Source organism: Callithrix jacchus, chromosome 8 (assembly GCF_049354715.1).
Source record: "Callithrix jacchus isolate 240 chromosome 8, calJac240_pri, whole genome shotgun sequence".
Classification (NCBI taxonomy): Eukaryota; Metazoa; Chordata; class Mammalia; order Primates; family Cebidae; genus Callithrix; species Callithrix jacchus.
Window position 1 is genome coordinate 14673310 of NC_133509.1, and position 16175 is coordinate 14689484.

At 38.5% G+C, this 16175-nt stretch overlaps 1 protein-coding gene across 25 annotated transcripts in view; it reads left to right on the plus strand.

Moving 5' to 3' along the window:
- The window catches only part of MAP2K5 (mitogen-activated protein kinase kinase 5), a 279080-nt gene that overhangs the window by 37384 nt on the left and 225521 nt on the right, over positions 1-16175 (plus strand). For all 25 annotated transcript variants that reach the window (XR_013520769.1, XR_013520770.1, XR_013520771.1 and 22 more), the window contains 4 exons: positions 1301-1370; positions 6644-6684; positions 7612-7679; positions 12916-12964. Coding sequence is in view for 22 of the 25 variants with exons in the window: in XM_054239383.2 (XP_054095358.1) it covers positions 1301-1370; positions 6644-6684; positions 7612-7679; positions 12916-12964 (228 nt within the window). In the remaining 3 variants the exon portion in view is untranslated. The remainder of the gene's footprint in view (positions 1-1300; positions 1371-6643; positions 6685-7611; positions 7680-12915; positions 12965-16175) is intronic.

Consider the following 16175-nt stretch of genomic DNA (forward strand, 5'->3'; position numbering starts at 1 on the left):
TTGAGCCACCGCGCCGGCCCAAGAAACTCTTAAAGAATGTCAGCAAACAATGGTAATCAAGGAGGGGTTTCCTAAACATATAGTATTTAAATAATATGCATGTTTTTAATATAAAAACAGTGAGGATAAAAAGGGTGTTCTGGCTGGCCGGGTGCGGTGGCTCAAGCCTGTAATCTCCGGCACTTTGGGAGGCCGAGGCGGGTGGATCACGAGGTTAAGAGATCGAGACCATCCTGGTCAACATGATGAAACACTGTCTCTACTAAAAATAAAAAAAAAATTAGCTGGGCATGGTGGCGCGTGCCTGTAATCCTAGCTACTCGGGAGGCTGAGGCAGGAGAATTGCCTGAACCCAGGAGGCGGAGGTTGCGGTGAGCCGAGATCGTGCCATTGCACTCCAGCCTGGGTAACAAGAGTGAAACTCTGTCTCAAAAAAAAAAAGGGTGTTCTGCTCTTTGACAGCCCCTCAGAACATAAAATCAGCAATTTTCATTGCAGATATTTTTCTACCATGAGCGTCACTTTGTTGTTTGTCAAGCGTTACAAGATGTAGAGCGAAGGAGACATCTCCAAATTAGGTGGCTATATGCTCACCAGTTAGCGTATTGAAAAAAGTGGGCATCAGACCACAGTACAACCTACTCAGTAGTTTGTGTTTACTGAGGAGTGTGAAAGCTTTTTCACTTAGAACTTTGTTTTGTGCGCAGAATTTTGCAGTGCAATTTGATCTGTACTAAAGTGTTTATAAGGCTGAAGCATAAAAGGTATGTGTGTTTGAAACTAGGCTCCCTTTTCATCATGTTAATCCTGTCATCTCTGGATGGGTCGTATCTTGTTTTGTGTTTCCACAGTCTCTGATTTAGATTCCCATTATCTGTGCATTTTATACACAACTGTGAATAATGTTTGATTAACTGGCATGTAGATCCAAGCCAGATGTGAAGTGTCTTCATTTTGCTTTGCAAAATCCAGGGAAAAAGAATGAGAGGCAATTTGGGAAATTCTACTAAAATACTTTATGTGTTGTTTAAATATATATCATTTTCAAATATTCCTTAAATACTAATATAAAATCTTAACACTTTTAAAGATAAATGCCAGGGTGAAGGCTAACACACTGGACTTTTAATCGTAAATATTCTCTACAGTCATTTTGATGTGCCAGTAGGGGAAAAGTATTCTCAAGGCTGATATGTATATACCAGCAATTTACAGAAGTACTGTGAATTAAACAACCCATAAGTGTCTGTTCCAGTATTCATACATTACTGAGTAATCTCTTTCTGTAATCTCTTTGCAGTATTATTCCACAGTAATGGAACAGCAAGTAAATGGACAGTTAATAGAGCCTCTGCAGATATTTCCAAGAGGTAATGTTGAGCAAATTCTAATCAACAATGATTATTTCAGTAAACTGTTTCATCAACAGTTATGTTTTCCAAAGGTTTAAATGCACATAGCATGATGTTTAGCTCTTAATTTGAAAAACAAAACAAGTATTCATTATCGTGGGGATTGCAGGCTATATTATAGTTATGGCAGATAAAATATCTAATTTACTAGAGTAAATTAAACTAACTAGATTGTTTTTTGTTTTTGAAGCATATACTTACATTAGCTTAAAGAACTCTTTGGGGTCCACATGGTTTGTAAACCAAGGCAAATGAATGACTTTAATTCTGGATATTTATAAATTGTGGCTCATGATGGTGGCCAAAGCCGCTATTGAGGAGAAAGCTTTCAGCTAGTACAGAAGCTAAGATTTACTGTGCTGTTAGGAGAGAAATTTTGGTGGAATGTTTGGTGTTTGTTTTTGGGGGGCAGTATTTTCTAAATAATTGAAATTCTTCATAAATAGAAATTTGATTATCTCCAAAAATGTGAGCTGATGAGAGTGAGTTTCAGTGACTCCCTCAGTCAGATAATTTTCTTTTTTCCTTTTAGGCTTGGCAGTACTATCCTTATATCAGATATGATTGTTCAACCATGTATAAACCTTCCCTCCAAATTTGAATAATGGTGAAAAAGAACAGTTTAATTATATAAACCATTAAGTCTTTCACCCGTTATACATTGCCCCACTTGGAATCCATGTTTTCTAACTAATGGAACAGATAAGGAAATTCTCTAAGTAACCCTTCTAGAAATAACTTAATTGAAATAATTAAAAGTTAAACTTACCTCCGTTAACTGATACTGTACAAATAATCATGGTATGAGTTTTCCAATTAAACATTCTAGACTTTCATTACCTGTAACTCTCTGAAGTTTGAATGGCTCAATTAACCACTAGGCTCCTATTTGCACTGATAAAGTCTCCAAAGGCAGCTGGCTTGGCCGAAAGAAGAACCCCCAAGAAGATCTGGGTTCAAGAATAATACTGCTCTTCTAGCATACATGTGGGCAGCAGAATCGGGAGTGTTTAGTATATTACTAATAAGTTATTAAAGTGCTAAGTAAGTACGATTGGGCTATTTAACACCAGTGATAGTCCAAAACAAGGATTATGATTAATCCGCCTCTGTTGTATTTGATGAATAAGCACCAATACAAAAAAAGAGAAAGAAGTGTTGCTATTTTCGTGTATTAGGCCAAAGATTAGAATGTAGATTATTTCTTAATGTTTGCAGTGACTGGAGAATTTGGTCGAGTATTAAAATTGTTTCTTCACAAGGAATAGTGTTTTACAAACTGAAGATTTCCATTAATTTCTATACAGACATTATAGCTCTGCCATAGCAAACCCTATTTGTAGTATCCTGGAGAAATAGTCTTCCAGGCAGGCCGCAGTGGCTCATGCCTGTAATCCCAGCACTTTGGGAAGCTGAGGCAGGCGGATTGCTTGAACTCAGAAGTTTGAGACCAGCCTGGGTAACATGTCAAAACCCTGTCTCTACCAAAAAATGCAAAAATTACCCAAGTGTGGTGGTGTACACCTGTTGTCCCAGCAACTTGGTGGGCTGAGGTGAGAGGATGGCTTGAGCCCAAGATGTTGAAGCTGCAGTGAACCGTGCTCATGCCACTGTACTGAGTGACAGAGCAATACCCTGTCTTAAAAAAAGAAAAACGGCTGGGCACAGTGGCTCACACCTGTAATTCCAGCACTTTGGGAGGCTGAGGTGGGCGGATTACCTGAGGTCGGGAGTTTGAGACCAGCCTGACCAACATGGAGAAACCCTATCTCTACTAAAAACACAAAAAAAGTAGCTGGATATGGTGGTGCATGCCTGTAATCCCAGCTACTCAGGAGGCTGAAGCAGGAGAATCGGGAGGTGGAAGTTGTGGTGAGCTGAGATCATGCCATTGTACTCCAGCCTGGCCAACAAGAGCAAAACTCTGTCTCAAAAACAAAAAAAAGAAAGAAAGAAAAGAAAAGAAACATACTTGCAATGTTGTGGGTCTTCATTTTTCTCTAAAAAATTTTTTCGTTATCTTCATCCAAATTCTTTCAAATTTTGTTTGTTTTCTCTTCATTTTGTGAGCAGTCCTGTCATTCTCACTGTTCATGCCATTTTGCTTCTTCCCATGATAATCACAACCATTTTTAGATGTCTGCTCTGTTAAGGCATTAATATTGCTTTACACCTCATCATTTCTAATCCTTTCGATAGTTCTGGTATTAGGTATTATTGTTTCCAATTTATGGACGATAATATTGAGGTTTAGGGAGGTTAAGTAACTTCAAAGTCTCATAACTGTAAGTGGATACTATGCTTTAAGTAAGAATTTCATTTAAATTATAATGTGATTAAAATGGAAAGGCATATATATTAAAATATAATTAGAATGTGCATGGGGGTGGTTTGGAGGGCTTGTTTTGGTGTGGGGAAAATTATTATGGGGAGAGGATACTTGAAAGAGGAAAATATATGATATGTTAGTGTCACATGTAGTCTTAGCATAAAACCCACTAGGCTGCAATAAATTGTTAAATATAGTCTTTTTAAGCCAAATTTAAATATTTCAGAATATGAGACTTTTTACTTGTGTGTTTTTAGCTTTTGGTAGTCTTTTGCATTTTGCTACCTGTCTACATTGAATGTACATTTTATCATATATAGATAAGTGAAATTATGCAAATTTACAAAATCAACATGTAGGCATACTGGGTATATTTCCTGTGTCCACCTAGTTGGTTAGACGCCTCAGACTTTAAAATCTATGGTTAGACCTGATGTTAAAAAGAATCTTTAGACTGAACAAGTAGGAAGGATAGGAGAAAATGATTCTTTTTCCTTTTTTGTTTGGAGACAGAGTCTCACTCTGTCACCCAGACTGGAGTGTGGTGTGTGGCTCACTGCAGTCTTTATCTCCCCAGGCTGAAGCAATTCTCCTGCTTTAGCTCTTGAGCAGCGGGGACTACAGGCATATGCTACCATACTGGGCAAATTTTATTTATTTATTTATTTAGAGACAAAGTCTCACTCTGTCACCAGGCTGAAGTGTAGTGGCGCAATCTCGGCTCACTTCAACCTCTGCCTCGCAGGTTCAAGCAGTTCTCCTGCCTCAGCCTCCTGAGTAGCTGAGATTACAGGTGCGTGCCACCATGCCCAGCTAATTTTTTATATTATTATTATTTTTTTTTTAGTAGAGACAGTGTTTTACCTTATTGGCCAGGCTAGTCTCAAACTCCTGACCTTGTGATCCGCCTGCCTCCCAAAGTGCTGGGATTACAGGCGTGAACCACCTCGCCCGGCCAATTTTTTGTTTTTTAGTAGAGATAGGGTATCACTATGTTGCCCAGGCTGGTGGAGCTGAAACAGTCCTCCCACCTCTGCCTCTCCAAGTACTGGCATTACAGGTGTGAGCCACTGTGCCTGGCCATAATTCTGATCTGATAACATGTTCTCCTCATTCCAAATAGCACAATTGCCTTGGATAATAACTCCCAGGTTATAGCAAAATCCTCTCCGTTGTCAAAATAGATATTAAATATTAATAAATATGAACATTTACTAGCTTTACAGTAATTCCTGACCTGATAACTTTAGGAAATATGAGGTTACTGGGTTTTTTTATTGTGGTTTACATCTCCAGCTATAAAAGTTTGAGAAGTCAATTGAGGAGTGAGGCAGATGTTAAGTTTAGAGATAAGAGTTGATGCTTGTCTCCGATTCCTTGGTTAGGCATTGGGTTTAAATGAAATTTATGAATGCACTGCTTACTTCAGTGGAAATATTTTGAAGTGTTGTCTTATGAAGTATTGATGGTCCCTCAAGGACCAGGCATCAAACTCATGAGACTACAGTTGGTTCAAAAAGTTAATTTCCATTTTAAGGAAAGAAGATTTTGAGTCTTAATTTTAGTGCATTTTAGAAAGGTAAGTAAAAACACTTTGTCACGGTTTAGACATATTTTCTAGGAAAAATAACGTAATAAATTTGAGTATAATTGAAATATACAAAATGAAAGCAACTGATGTGTTTTATAATTATTACCCACTTTTTTTGTTGTTTGTTTTTGGGGTAGAGTCTTGCTCTGTCACCAGGCTGGAGTGCAGTGGCACGATCTTGGCTCACTGTAACCTCTGCCTCCCCGGTACAAGCAATTCTCTTGCTTCACCCTCACGAGTAGCTTGGATTACAGGCACCCACCACCACACCCAGCTAATTTTTTGTATTTTTAGTAGAGACAGGGTTTCACCATGTTGGCCAGGATGATTTTGATCTCTTGACCTCATGATCTGCTCGCCTCAGCCTCCCAAAGTGCTGGGTTAACAGATGTGACCCACTGTGCCTGGCCATTACCCACATCTTATTATTAAACAGCTCTATTTCTTATTGTGAGAAACAGGAAAACCACAGGTACATCTGAGAGAGGAACAAAAAAAAAAAATCAAATTAATCTTTCCCCAAACAATCAATCAAAATTGATGGATGGCCCCTTAACATGCAATTTGTAGGGCACTATAGTTTTCAAATAGAAGCGTCTGTAACATGGGCAGGAGGCTTTTGTATTTTTAACATTTGTTGAAGAAGCATTTGCTGAATTGGAAAAGCACCAACCTGTAACTCAAGATGGTATCAGGAAATTAATATTCTTTTTTTTTTTTCTGGCTCTGCTTTATCTCTAGGACTAAACATTAGCACATGTCAAGATTTGTAAGAAATATAATAAAATTAGTTATATATTTTAATACATTTGACTGAAAATGGCTATGCAAGGTAGTATTCACACTAGAATGTTCCATCTTAGAATCCCTAGCAATCTTTTTGGCATTAAAAGATCCTTTTCTCATCACCGCCCCTCACCGCCGCCACGCAAAGAAAAACCCTTAGCTCTTTTCAAAGTAGTTTAAGTGATAGCAGATATACAATGTAATAAAATGAGGACAGATTGCAGAAATTTGAATTATGAAAGGAATCTAATCATTTTAGCTCAGTTAACTTGATTTTTATATGTTTTAAGCAGAAATTGGAATTTATATGAGGTGGTGTCAGAAAGCTCTTTGCATTTATAAATGCTCACTCCTGCAAGTTAAAACCCTGGTTCATAATTCCCACTTTGGGTCTTGGGAGCCACTTTTCAATCATTTCTCTCTGCTAATTTTGGTGTCACCCTCATTTCTTTTTAAACGATTCATTTTGAACAAATTTGTAAATGGCCCTGATGTGTTCTACAATTTAGTCAATTACTGTTTCAGCCTGCAAGCCTCCTGGGGAACGGAACATACATGGCCTGAAGGTACGAATTTCAATAATTGTTTCAGTAAAGTTAGATGGATTTGTAATGCTGTGTTCCACTTATTGAAATGTCAAATAAAACTGCACTTTCTCAAGCTCTGACAAGCGGTCCTTTTTTTTTTTTTTTTTAAATGGGAGGTGGAGGGGGAATTCATCTGTAGTGTTTGCTCAATATCTGTATATATTTAGATACTGGGAGTTTGGTGCTCTATTTTTAATTATTTGGAATTGTTTTGTTGGTCAGTGTCTTCAGGATAACCCTCGGTGCTGGTTTCTACAAAGATTTATTTGAGTGAGAATATAGACTTCATTTCAGTGATTAAGCACATAAGCATATTGCACATGGAATACCCTCCTCTTGACATATTTATGCTGGAAACATATATCTAGTTAATGTCTTTTCATTCTGTGTATTTTGAATTCTGTATTTCTGTTTAGGGCTTCACATCTGAAAGAGAAGCTGGCTTTTGTATTAGGCTCAAATATTTTATAATTAATTACTTGGGCCTTGTGTTTTTAGTGAATAAGAAACATTCTACATACAAGGTTCTACTTGGTTGCAGAGCTAGAAGGATATGATAACTTGAGGTTCACTACTAACCCCGGATATATACTTAATGTACTTTTTGAACATACTGTTTTTATATGTGTTCTAGATAGTGAGTTGGATTTTTACACTGTTTATCTCTCCTTTTTCACCACTATTTAAGTATTTAATGGAATAATGACAGTAATAGAGTATTATGTAATGTATGGGTTATACGGTTCTATAACCTATATAATACTGAATAGACTCCAACTGTGGGTCTGTCTAGCAACAAACCAATTAACCTTCATAGTGAAATGAGAAATTTGTGGCAAATTATAGGTTAATTAGAACTGTGTCCTCAGAACACAAGACTGATCAAGATTCTTTCTTTACTTATAGGTGAATACTCGGGCTGGACCCTCTCAACACAGCAGCCCAGCAGTCTCAGATGCCCTTCCAAGCAATAGGTGAGAACAAGCAAGTGAAGTGTGCCCTTGATGTGATTTATCTACAGAGTTAGGGTGGGGTGGGGAAGAAACTAGAAGGAAATTTGACCAGTTAGATAACCTAGCTACATATTGACCAAAGAGAAAGGACCTCATATAGAAAGATGAAATGTTTAGATTTAGACTGGCTGCTCAGGGAAGGCTCTCTGGTGAGCGTTGGTGTTTCTGTTTTGACCTGAAGGATGAGAAGGACATCAAGAAGCAGAGAAGGGTGTTTCAGGCAGAGGAAAGAGTGTAGGTGAAGGCCCTGAGGTGGAGAAGTTGCTCAGCATGTTTGTGCGTAGGCCAGTTTGACTGGAGCACAGGGAGGGGTTCTGGGTTGGGGAAGGGGTGTGGAGAGAGGAGATGAGAGCAGCAGGAGTGACAGGAGCTAAGGAGGTAGACAGGACTCATCATGCGGGGCCTTGTAGGTCGTGTAGTGTTTGAATTTTCCTCTCAGTGCACTGGTGAGCAGTTAGAGGGCTTTAGTAGGAGAGGGACGTGGCCAACCTTGTGTTTTTAAAATATCCTCTGCCTGTGGTGTGGAGAATGAGCAGAAGCTCCCATCTAATCCTGCCCTCCTTTGTTGCTTGACTCCCTACTCCTTGCCAAGTGGTCATCAAACCTCTTCCTGAGAATCCCTGTGGGAGGAATGCACTTCATCAGCCAAGGCACCTCCTTCTGTTTTTTCTTTGGCTGCATCTCAAGGCTTTTTGTGAGCTGGAATTCGTCTTTCTATAGATTAAGTTTTAGTTTAGCCCTCAGAACATGGTTGTTTCCTCTTCCAGATGAATAGCGCTTCCAGTCGTCTTCCCTCCAAATGCACTTGTAGATTTTCTGTCTCAGTAAATTCTCCCACCTCCTGTCCATTGCTAACTCCAGATGACTTGTGAGTCCTCCTTCCCTGCTTTTCAGGCCTCCTTCAGTACCACATCCTGTCAGTCCCCAGACTTGCGGGTTCTACCTTCTGAGTAACTCTGAGTCTTTCTACTTGCCAGCATTCTGGCTGCTGTGTGGGTGGCTCTGGCCCAACACATTGCTGCCACAGCCCCCTGAGAGTCTCCTTCCTCCATTCTTGCCCCATTCAGCTCCTCCCCCACCCTGCAGCTGGAGCTGTTTGGCCAGTACACAGTCCTGAGCCTCAGTCATTCCCTACTTTAAAACTTCACTGCTCTTCTCGCTTTCAAGATGAAGTGTAACCTCCACAGCAGGTCAGCGGTGGCCCTTCACATATGGGTGCTCTGTGCACTCCAGCTTGCTGGCCCGCCTCTCCACCCCATCCCACCTGACATTCCAGCTTTGCTGATGAAAACATGGTGCCCTGAAGGGATCACTTTCTTCTCTTTACTGGGCCTGCACATTTTCCCGTTTCTTTTCATCCCTACCTTGACCTTCAGTCTGGCTAACCTTGGTTATCTTTGAGGACTAAATTGTCTTCTGAAAACTGTCCCTGATTACTACCCATCTCCCAGTGCACACCAGGGACCTCTCTAGGAATTCCTGTGATTAACTCCCATGCTTCCTTGTGTTGTAGCAGTGAGCACATTATATTATAATCACCTCTCTCCTCCAGCGGATTCTATACTCTTTGAGGGTGGTGACTGTAGCATATTCATTGACAAAGTTTCAATTCCCAACATGATGCTTGCCACATAGGTTATAGTCAATCGTGTTTGAATGAATGAGTGTATGTATGAGTTTACTTGTATTTCCTTTACATCTTGCCTCTGGACTAAATTCTCCCAACTCTTTAGTCTTTTCTGATATGACATTATTTCTAGCCCCCTCATTCTTTTACTCTTCTTTGGCTATCTCAGTGTCTCTCTTCAGGTGTCGTACTCAAGTTACATTTGTTAACACACTGAAATTTTTTAATGTTTTTATTTCATTACTTTTTTAGAGACGGGTCTTTGCTCAGTTGTCCAAGCTAGAGTGCAGTGGCGCGATCATGGCTCACTGTAGCCTTGACCTCCTGGGCTCAAGTGATCCTTCCACCTCAGCCTCTCAAGTAGCTGGGACTACAGACTTGCATCACAATGCCTGGCTAAGTTTTTTTTTTCTAAACTTGTTTAGTTTTTTGTAGAAACGGTGGTCTCACTATGTTGCCTAGGCTGGTCTCCAACTCCTGGGCTCAAGTAATTTTCCCACTTTGGCCTCCCAAAGTATTGTGATTACAGTCATGAGCCACCATAGCTGGCCTTAAAATGTTTTTAAAAGTGATTTTTGGATAACTTAGGTCACTGTGAATGTGCAGATAAATGAAATATTGGGTAAATTGAGTCACAAAGAAACTGCCAGGGTATAATTTTCTTTTCTTTTTTTTTTTTTTAACCAGACCAACTTGATAGCCAGGTAGATACTGGCATAATGAATGAAACAGTATTTTCCTTTGTTACTCTCAAAGCGTGGTTTTTCTGTTGTTTTTTTTTTTTTTGCCTTAGGTGTTTATTAAACTGAGTTTACTAATCCACACGGTGTTCTTAGGCAATAATTACTGAATTCAAGTCCCATTGCCAAGGCAAGGCCTTTCCTAAACAACTTAGCTTTCTCCTTCTGTAAATTAGGATGATTAAACTTTCCATCTATCTACTGCTGGTGTTAGAAAGATTGATGAAGCTGTATTGGGAATCACATTTTATTTCTTGGATGAAAGGCATTTTATAAATGCAATGAATCAAAATGTTATTATTTCAAGTTTATAACATAATGGAATATCTGTAGAAACCTTGCCTGAGCTTTCTTTGGTTATTTGTGTCTTTACAATAATTGGAACTATCAAATAGGGAGTAATTTGTGGGAAAACTAGGATCTGAATGTTTCCCAGAAAAAAATGTGTGTGTGTGTGTGTGTGTGTGTGTGTGTGTATAAGAGATAGTCTGACTTTGAGCAAGGTATGTACCTTACAGCTCTGTATTTTAGTATCCTTTATCAATTAGGATAGTTATTATAAGGATTAAATTAGGATAATAGGTATTTAGCATAGTGCCTAGCACATGATCATCACTTGGTAAATGGCAGCTGCTGTTAAGTTGACTGATTTTAGACAGCTGTATTTTTTTGTGTGTTTCAGATATCATTCTACTCTACAAAATTGTTCATTGCCACTTTAGTGCATGGATTCTTAGACTTGGTTGGACATTATATTAATGTCAAGAACCCTTGGGTGAGGACATACTTTATACAGTCTAGGAAAATAGGGACTGAGGCTCCACAGTTTACATTTGACCATAGCAAAAGTTTAAGATGTATTTAGAAAGAAGAGTATATAACTTGAAGTGGTAAAGTGTGATCAAACTTGAAGTTTGAGAGTCTCTCATATGTAACCTATTAAAGGCACCAAATGGAATATGTGTATTTCGTATTAGGCCTTGAGTTCTTTCTGTTTTTTTTCTTTTTCTTTTTTGTCCTTTTTTTTTTTTTTTTTTTTTTGAGACAGGGTCTCATTGCTGTCACCCATTCTGGAGTGCGGTGACACAGTTAAGGGTCACCACAGCCTCAACCTCCTGGGCTCAAGTGACCTGAGTAGCTAGGATTACAGGCACATGCCACCATGGCTGGCTACGTTTTTTATTTTTTGTAGAGATGGGGCCTTACTGTGTTGCCCAGGCTTGTTCTTGAACTCCTGGGCCCAAGTGATCCTCCTTCAGCATCCCGAAGTGCTGGGATTACAGGCTTGAGTTTCTGTTATATTTATGATCTTAATGTCTTACTGCATTGCTACCACTGCCACCATAGTATAATAATAACCAGAGCAGTGACCACCATTTATGGAACCCTTTAGCATATGCCAAGTCATTGGGCTATAGTTAAGGGTGAGAAGAGAATGGAGTATATAGAATAAGTAAGATGTGTCTGTGTTCTCAGGGAGCTCCCAGACTCTGCTCTATTGGGGGAGGATATGGTAGGAAGAAAGACGTCTCTCTACTGACAATTAGCGCTGGTAGGTAGGTAAAGGGCTAAAGTGGATAGATTAAGCATAGAGTTAACAGGCTTTAAATCTCAAATAGAATATTCCTGGGGAAGGTGCTATTTTATATGCTACTCTACGAGGCAGGTAGATGTTTACAGGTATAACTCATTATAAGGCTAGAAGACTTCAGAGCTCCCCTTGGCTACCATTCTTTCTTCAAGGACTTTCATGCCGGTGCAGTGGCTCATACCTGTAATCCCAGCACTTTGGGAGGCTGAGGTGGGTGGATCACCTGAGATCAGGAGTTCGAGACCAGCCTGATCAACATGGGGAAACCTTGTCTCTACTAAAAATACAAAATTAGCTGGGCATGGTAGCACATGCCTGTAATCCCAGCTACTCGGGAGGCTGAGGCAGGATAACCTCTTGAAGCTGGGAGGCAGAGGTTGCAGTGAGCTGAGATGGCGCCATTGCACTCCAGCTTGGGCAACAAGAGTGAAACCGTCTCAAAAAAAAAAAAAAAGAACTCTCACTAAACTCATCCACATGAGTGTTAACATAGTCATATATGTTCAGAAAACACTATAATATTTCCTAAATAACTCTGGGAGCTGAGTCTCATACCCATAGGAAAGGAAAAAAGCCAACTAAAATGTATTAATTTTATTTATAAAAACATGCCTACTATGGACAAGGCACAGTGCTAGATTTTTTTGTAATATTTAATTTTCCTGGTTACCCTATGAAATTGGTATTTTTCCCATTGTACAGATAGAGGAAATTGAGGTTCAGAGAGGATAATAACTTGTCCCAGATCACACAGCTAGTGAGTACCAGGGTTTATTTCTATACTTGTTTGCTTCCCAGGAAGCTGAATTATGACTTTTAACTGTGTAAGAGACCAGGACTTAAATGATCTATTTTGCCTTTTGAAGTTCTATAATCTTTATTTGCTGTGAATATTAGTGCTTAGCAGATGAGACTGTCCATGTGAAATTGCCTCTGAAAGACTATCTAGACAGTAGAACTAATGACCAAAAAAAGTCACTGAAGTAGTTCATAAAATATTGTAGCTTCATCTTTACTGTAGGCTTCTTTATTGCTTTAGATTACTAATAGGGTTTTAGTCTCTTTGATACCCTTGGCATTTGGCCAGTTACTTTTGAAAAAAATTTATATTGGGAGAAGGATGCAAAGAGTATGCTCAATGCCTATACCTAAAAGCAATGGTGTATTTCAGTCTGGAATTTTCAGTGGTGTTCAGAGGTGTTGACGATCTTGCCACTAAAAGTTATCTTTCCTTTTCAGCTTAAAGAAGTCTTCTGCTGAACTGAAAAAAATATTAGCCAATGGCCAGGTAGGTATTAATATATATTAAGATTTTCACATAGTAACGTATTACTATCCAGCTTTTGTATCCATAAGCTTATTAAACAGATAAAGAGTGTGAATTTCCTGTCATAAATGAATAACATGGCTTAATTTGATTGGCAGAACAATTTGCAGGCCGTTTTTCAAACTGTGCTAATGGGTTTCACTCCCAGCAGATTGAAGTACCATGCACACACCCTGCTGCCGTCTCAGTTTTTAAAAAGTTAATCAGTTCTGAACAAGTATGTCAACTCGTGGGTTGTTGAAATGGCTCTGCATTCTGAGGTGACTGTTTCTTTCATTATCTTTGGGGAGAAAAGGAAAAACCATTACTTTCTCACCTTTGCTCCTTCTTTTGTCCTGAAACTAACACTGGCTTTTTAGGGAAGTGGAGTGACAGCAGACCTTTGGCATATAAAATTCCTGGCCTTCGGGAGACCTTGGTTTGCCTACTAGACTGGCCATCTAAAGCTGAATGACCTAACCCAGCCAGTGAGGGACAAACGGGCCTGCAGGCCAGTTATTTCTTAGTAATTTTGATTCAAGTAAATGGACACATCTGAAATAGTATAGTGCTTTTAAACATACACTGGTAAATTAAGCTACCTACAGGGTCCTCAATTCTTCAATAGCAACATAAATGCGTTTTAATGTTTGTTATAGTGGAAGCCCTTTGATAGCCTTGGAGGCAGGCGCCTGTCTATTGCGATCAAGCCTGCCTATTAGGCTCTATTGACTGAGACATCTGTGTCACTGCAAATAAAAGACTCTTATTGATTTTCTTAACTGCTGTTCACTTCCCGTCCATGTTTCGAAGGCTGAAATCTTAATTATCTCAGATGCTTATTCAGTGCCGTCACACGCTGACCTCTCCAAGCCTCATTGGCATTTCATGAATCAAGTACTTGTAGTGGAGCATGTCAAGAAGACAAAGCCAGGTCTTCATGCCTGTCCTTTAATATCACCTGTAACATTGTGGCCTAATAGATGTGCGTGCCTTACAACAGTGCTGTATGGTAGTGCTTCTGGAGGCCTTGCTTATTTAGCGCACAATTCCTTGAATACAGTTAGAAGAGATTAAGTTGATCTGCTTCTGACACCTGCTTGCCATCCAGAGTATGTGAATTCTAGTCCTTAAATATCCTGTGTACAGCTAAGGAGAATCTGGTGGCGTATGTATAATCTTTGCAGTCTGAACATTTTAGGTAGTATTTATCTAATACCTTTAACTTTCAGCGGCCAAAGGGTGTGTTTAGATTGAGGTCCACATCTGTCTCCCCTCAGTGACTTATATTTTGTTAGAACCAGTGTATATAAACCAAATCTGACTAAAAGCAAAAATATTGAGCCTAGGATATTAATGTATCTTCAAATGCTTGCATTCTAGTTACTAATTGTAATTTATGTATGAGTCACTTGTGTTCTTCAGCTGGAAAATATATTTCAAAATTGACATAAATTAAGAAGCTTTAACTACATTTGTTCAGCCCAGACAATGGAAAATAACCTGTCATAGACTCTTCTTTCAAAAATGAAAAACAGTTTTTTCCACTGCAAAAAATAAGCATTTTGATATGCTCATAATGTTTTGACGGTAAACCTAGTACCATAGATATCTTAGTGGCTTCAATTATGAGATTCTCTATGGTGGGAGATGTCATGGCAAGGGTTTTTGACACTTAAAGATTGTTTATTGTTTTCCCTTGGGAATGTGATAGCCTCATATTAAACAATATGACTTTGTTTTTTTAATAAGGATTAGCCTTTCTTACATTTACTTGCACTCAAAAAATCCCCTCAAAAACCGAAAAACCCACCTTTGGAAGCTTTCAAAATGTCTCCTTCTACTAATTCCTTAATTCCTTAGTGCTATGGAGTAACTAAACAGTGAGTGAAATTGCATTGCAGTGAGGTACTATGCACAGTTATAGGCATCAATAAATTTCTGGGCTGAACACTGACACCACTTGATATGGAAGATGTAAGTCACATTTAATGATACTTTAACACTTGAGCATAGTTTTTTATTTTAGTGGTTTATGCTCTCAAGCATTAATAATGATTTGCCTTTCCACTAGCCTCCACTTAGATTTAATAAGGAATTCATATTAATCATTAAAAGAAAGGGACATGATTCTTCAAGATAATCAAATATTGACAAGTTAGAAATAGCTTTCTGCCTGGGTTCATTGATATAGGTTATGTGATATAAATATTTATTTCTTTTCTGTCACTCAGAGTAAATGCCACCAATTGATTCAGCATTGATATAGTGTCAACAGTTCATAAGAAACATTTGACTGGCCTGTGTTTTCCGATTAGTCTCTGCTCTATAAAGTGGGATTTACTAAATCTCTCCAATTGTCTGCTCATAGAGTGTGACTGCCTTCTGAAACCATTATTGCTTCGATTTGTGAAGCAAAGGTCTAGTGATGGGACTAGTTTCTGTCAGACCTTTACATATAAAATAAGGACTAATTGAGCATTTTTATTTTGATGATTTATAAGCAATAGGTACTGATTCTTCTTAATACAGACAGACAATAAACAAAGAATATTTTCTTTGCTGGTTCATAATTGAATTCCATTTCATTTTTCCCATTAATTTCATTAGATCAAGCACTTTTTAAAAAGTTTAACATTCAATCTTTGGAATGGAGACATTGTTTTCCTGTTAGCCCTTTTATGTGGAGGTAATCCCATTTTCCAGCTTAAAAAAATAAATCAGAAGATATTTTTGGCATGTTTTATTGAGAGCTATAAATCAGTCCCACTGATGTGTTTTTCCTACTTCAGTTCTAGTGTGGTATCATCTGTTTAATATTGGCCCTTGATTTGAAACTGATTAGAAATAGCCAGAGGGTCAATTTGAAGAATTTAAAAAGTGCACACCTATTCCAAAGATATGTGACTTTGGCTTTTGCATCTCTAAAGTTATTTTTCTTTTCTTTTTTCTTTTTTTTTTTCAATTTTATGGAGAGGGTGGCAATATTTTCAAAGTATAAATCTACTCAAATCAGATCTAGAACTAATTCTGGTCCAGTTGTATCTTTTGGCTGTTATTTTGAGAACTTCAGAAAGCCTATAGAAAAACTTAAAACACCTTTAGAAAAACACTGACACCGTTTTTCTAAAGGTTTAGGTGGTGGCTTATGCATGTAATCCCAGCACTTTAGGAGGCCCTCTTTAGGCCGGGA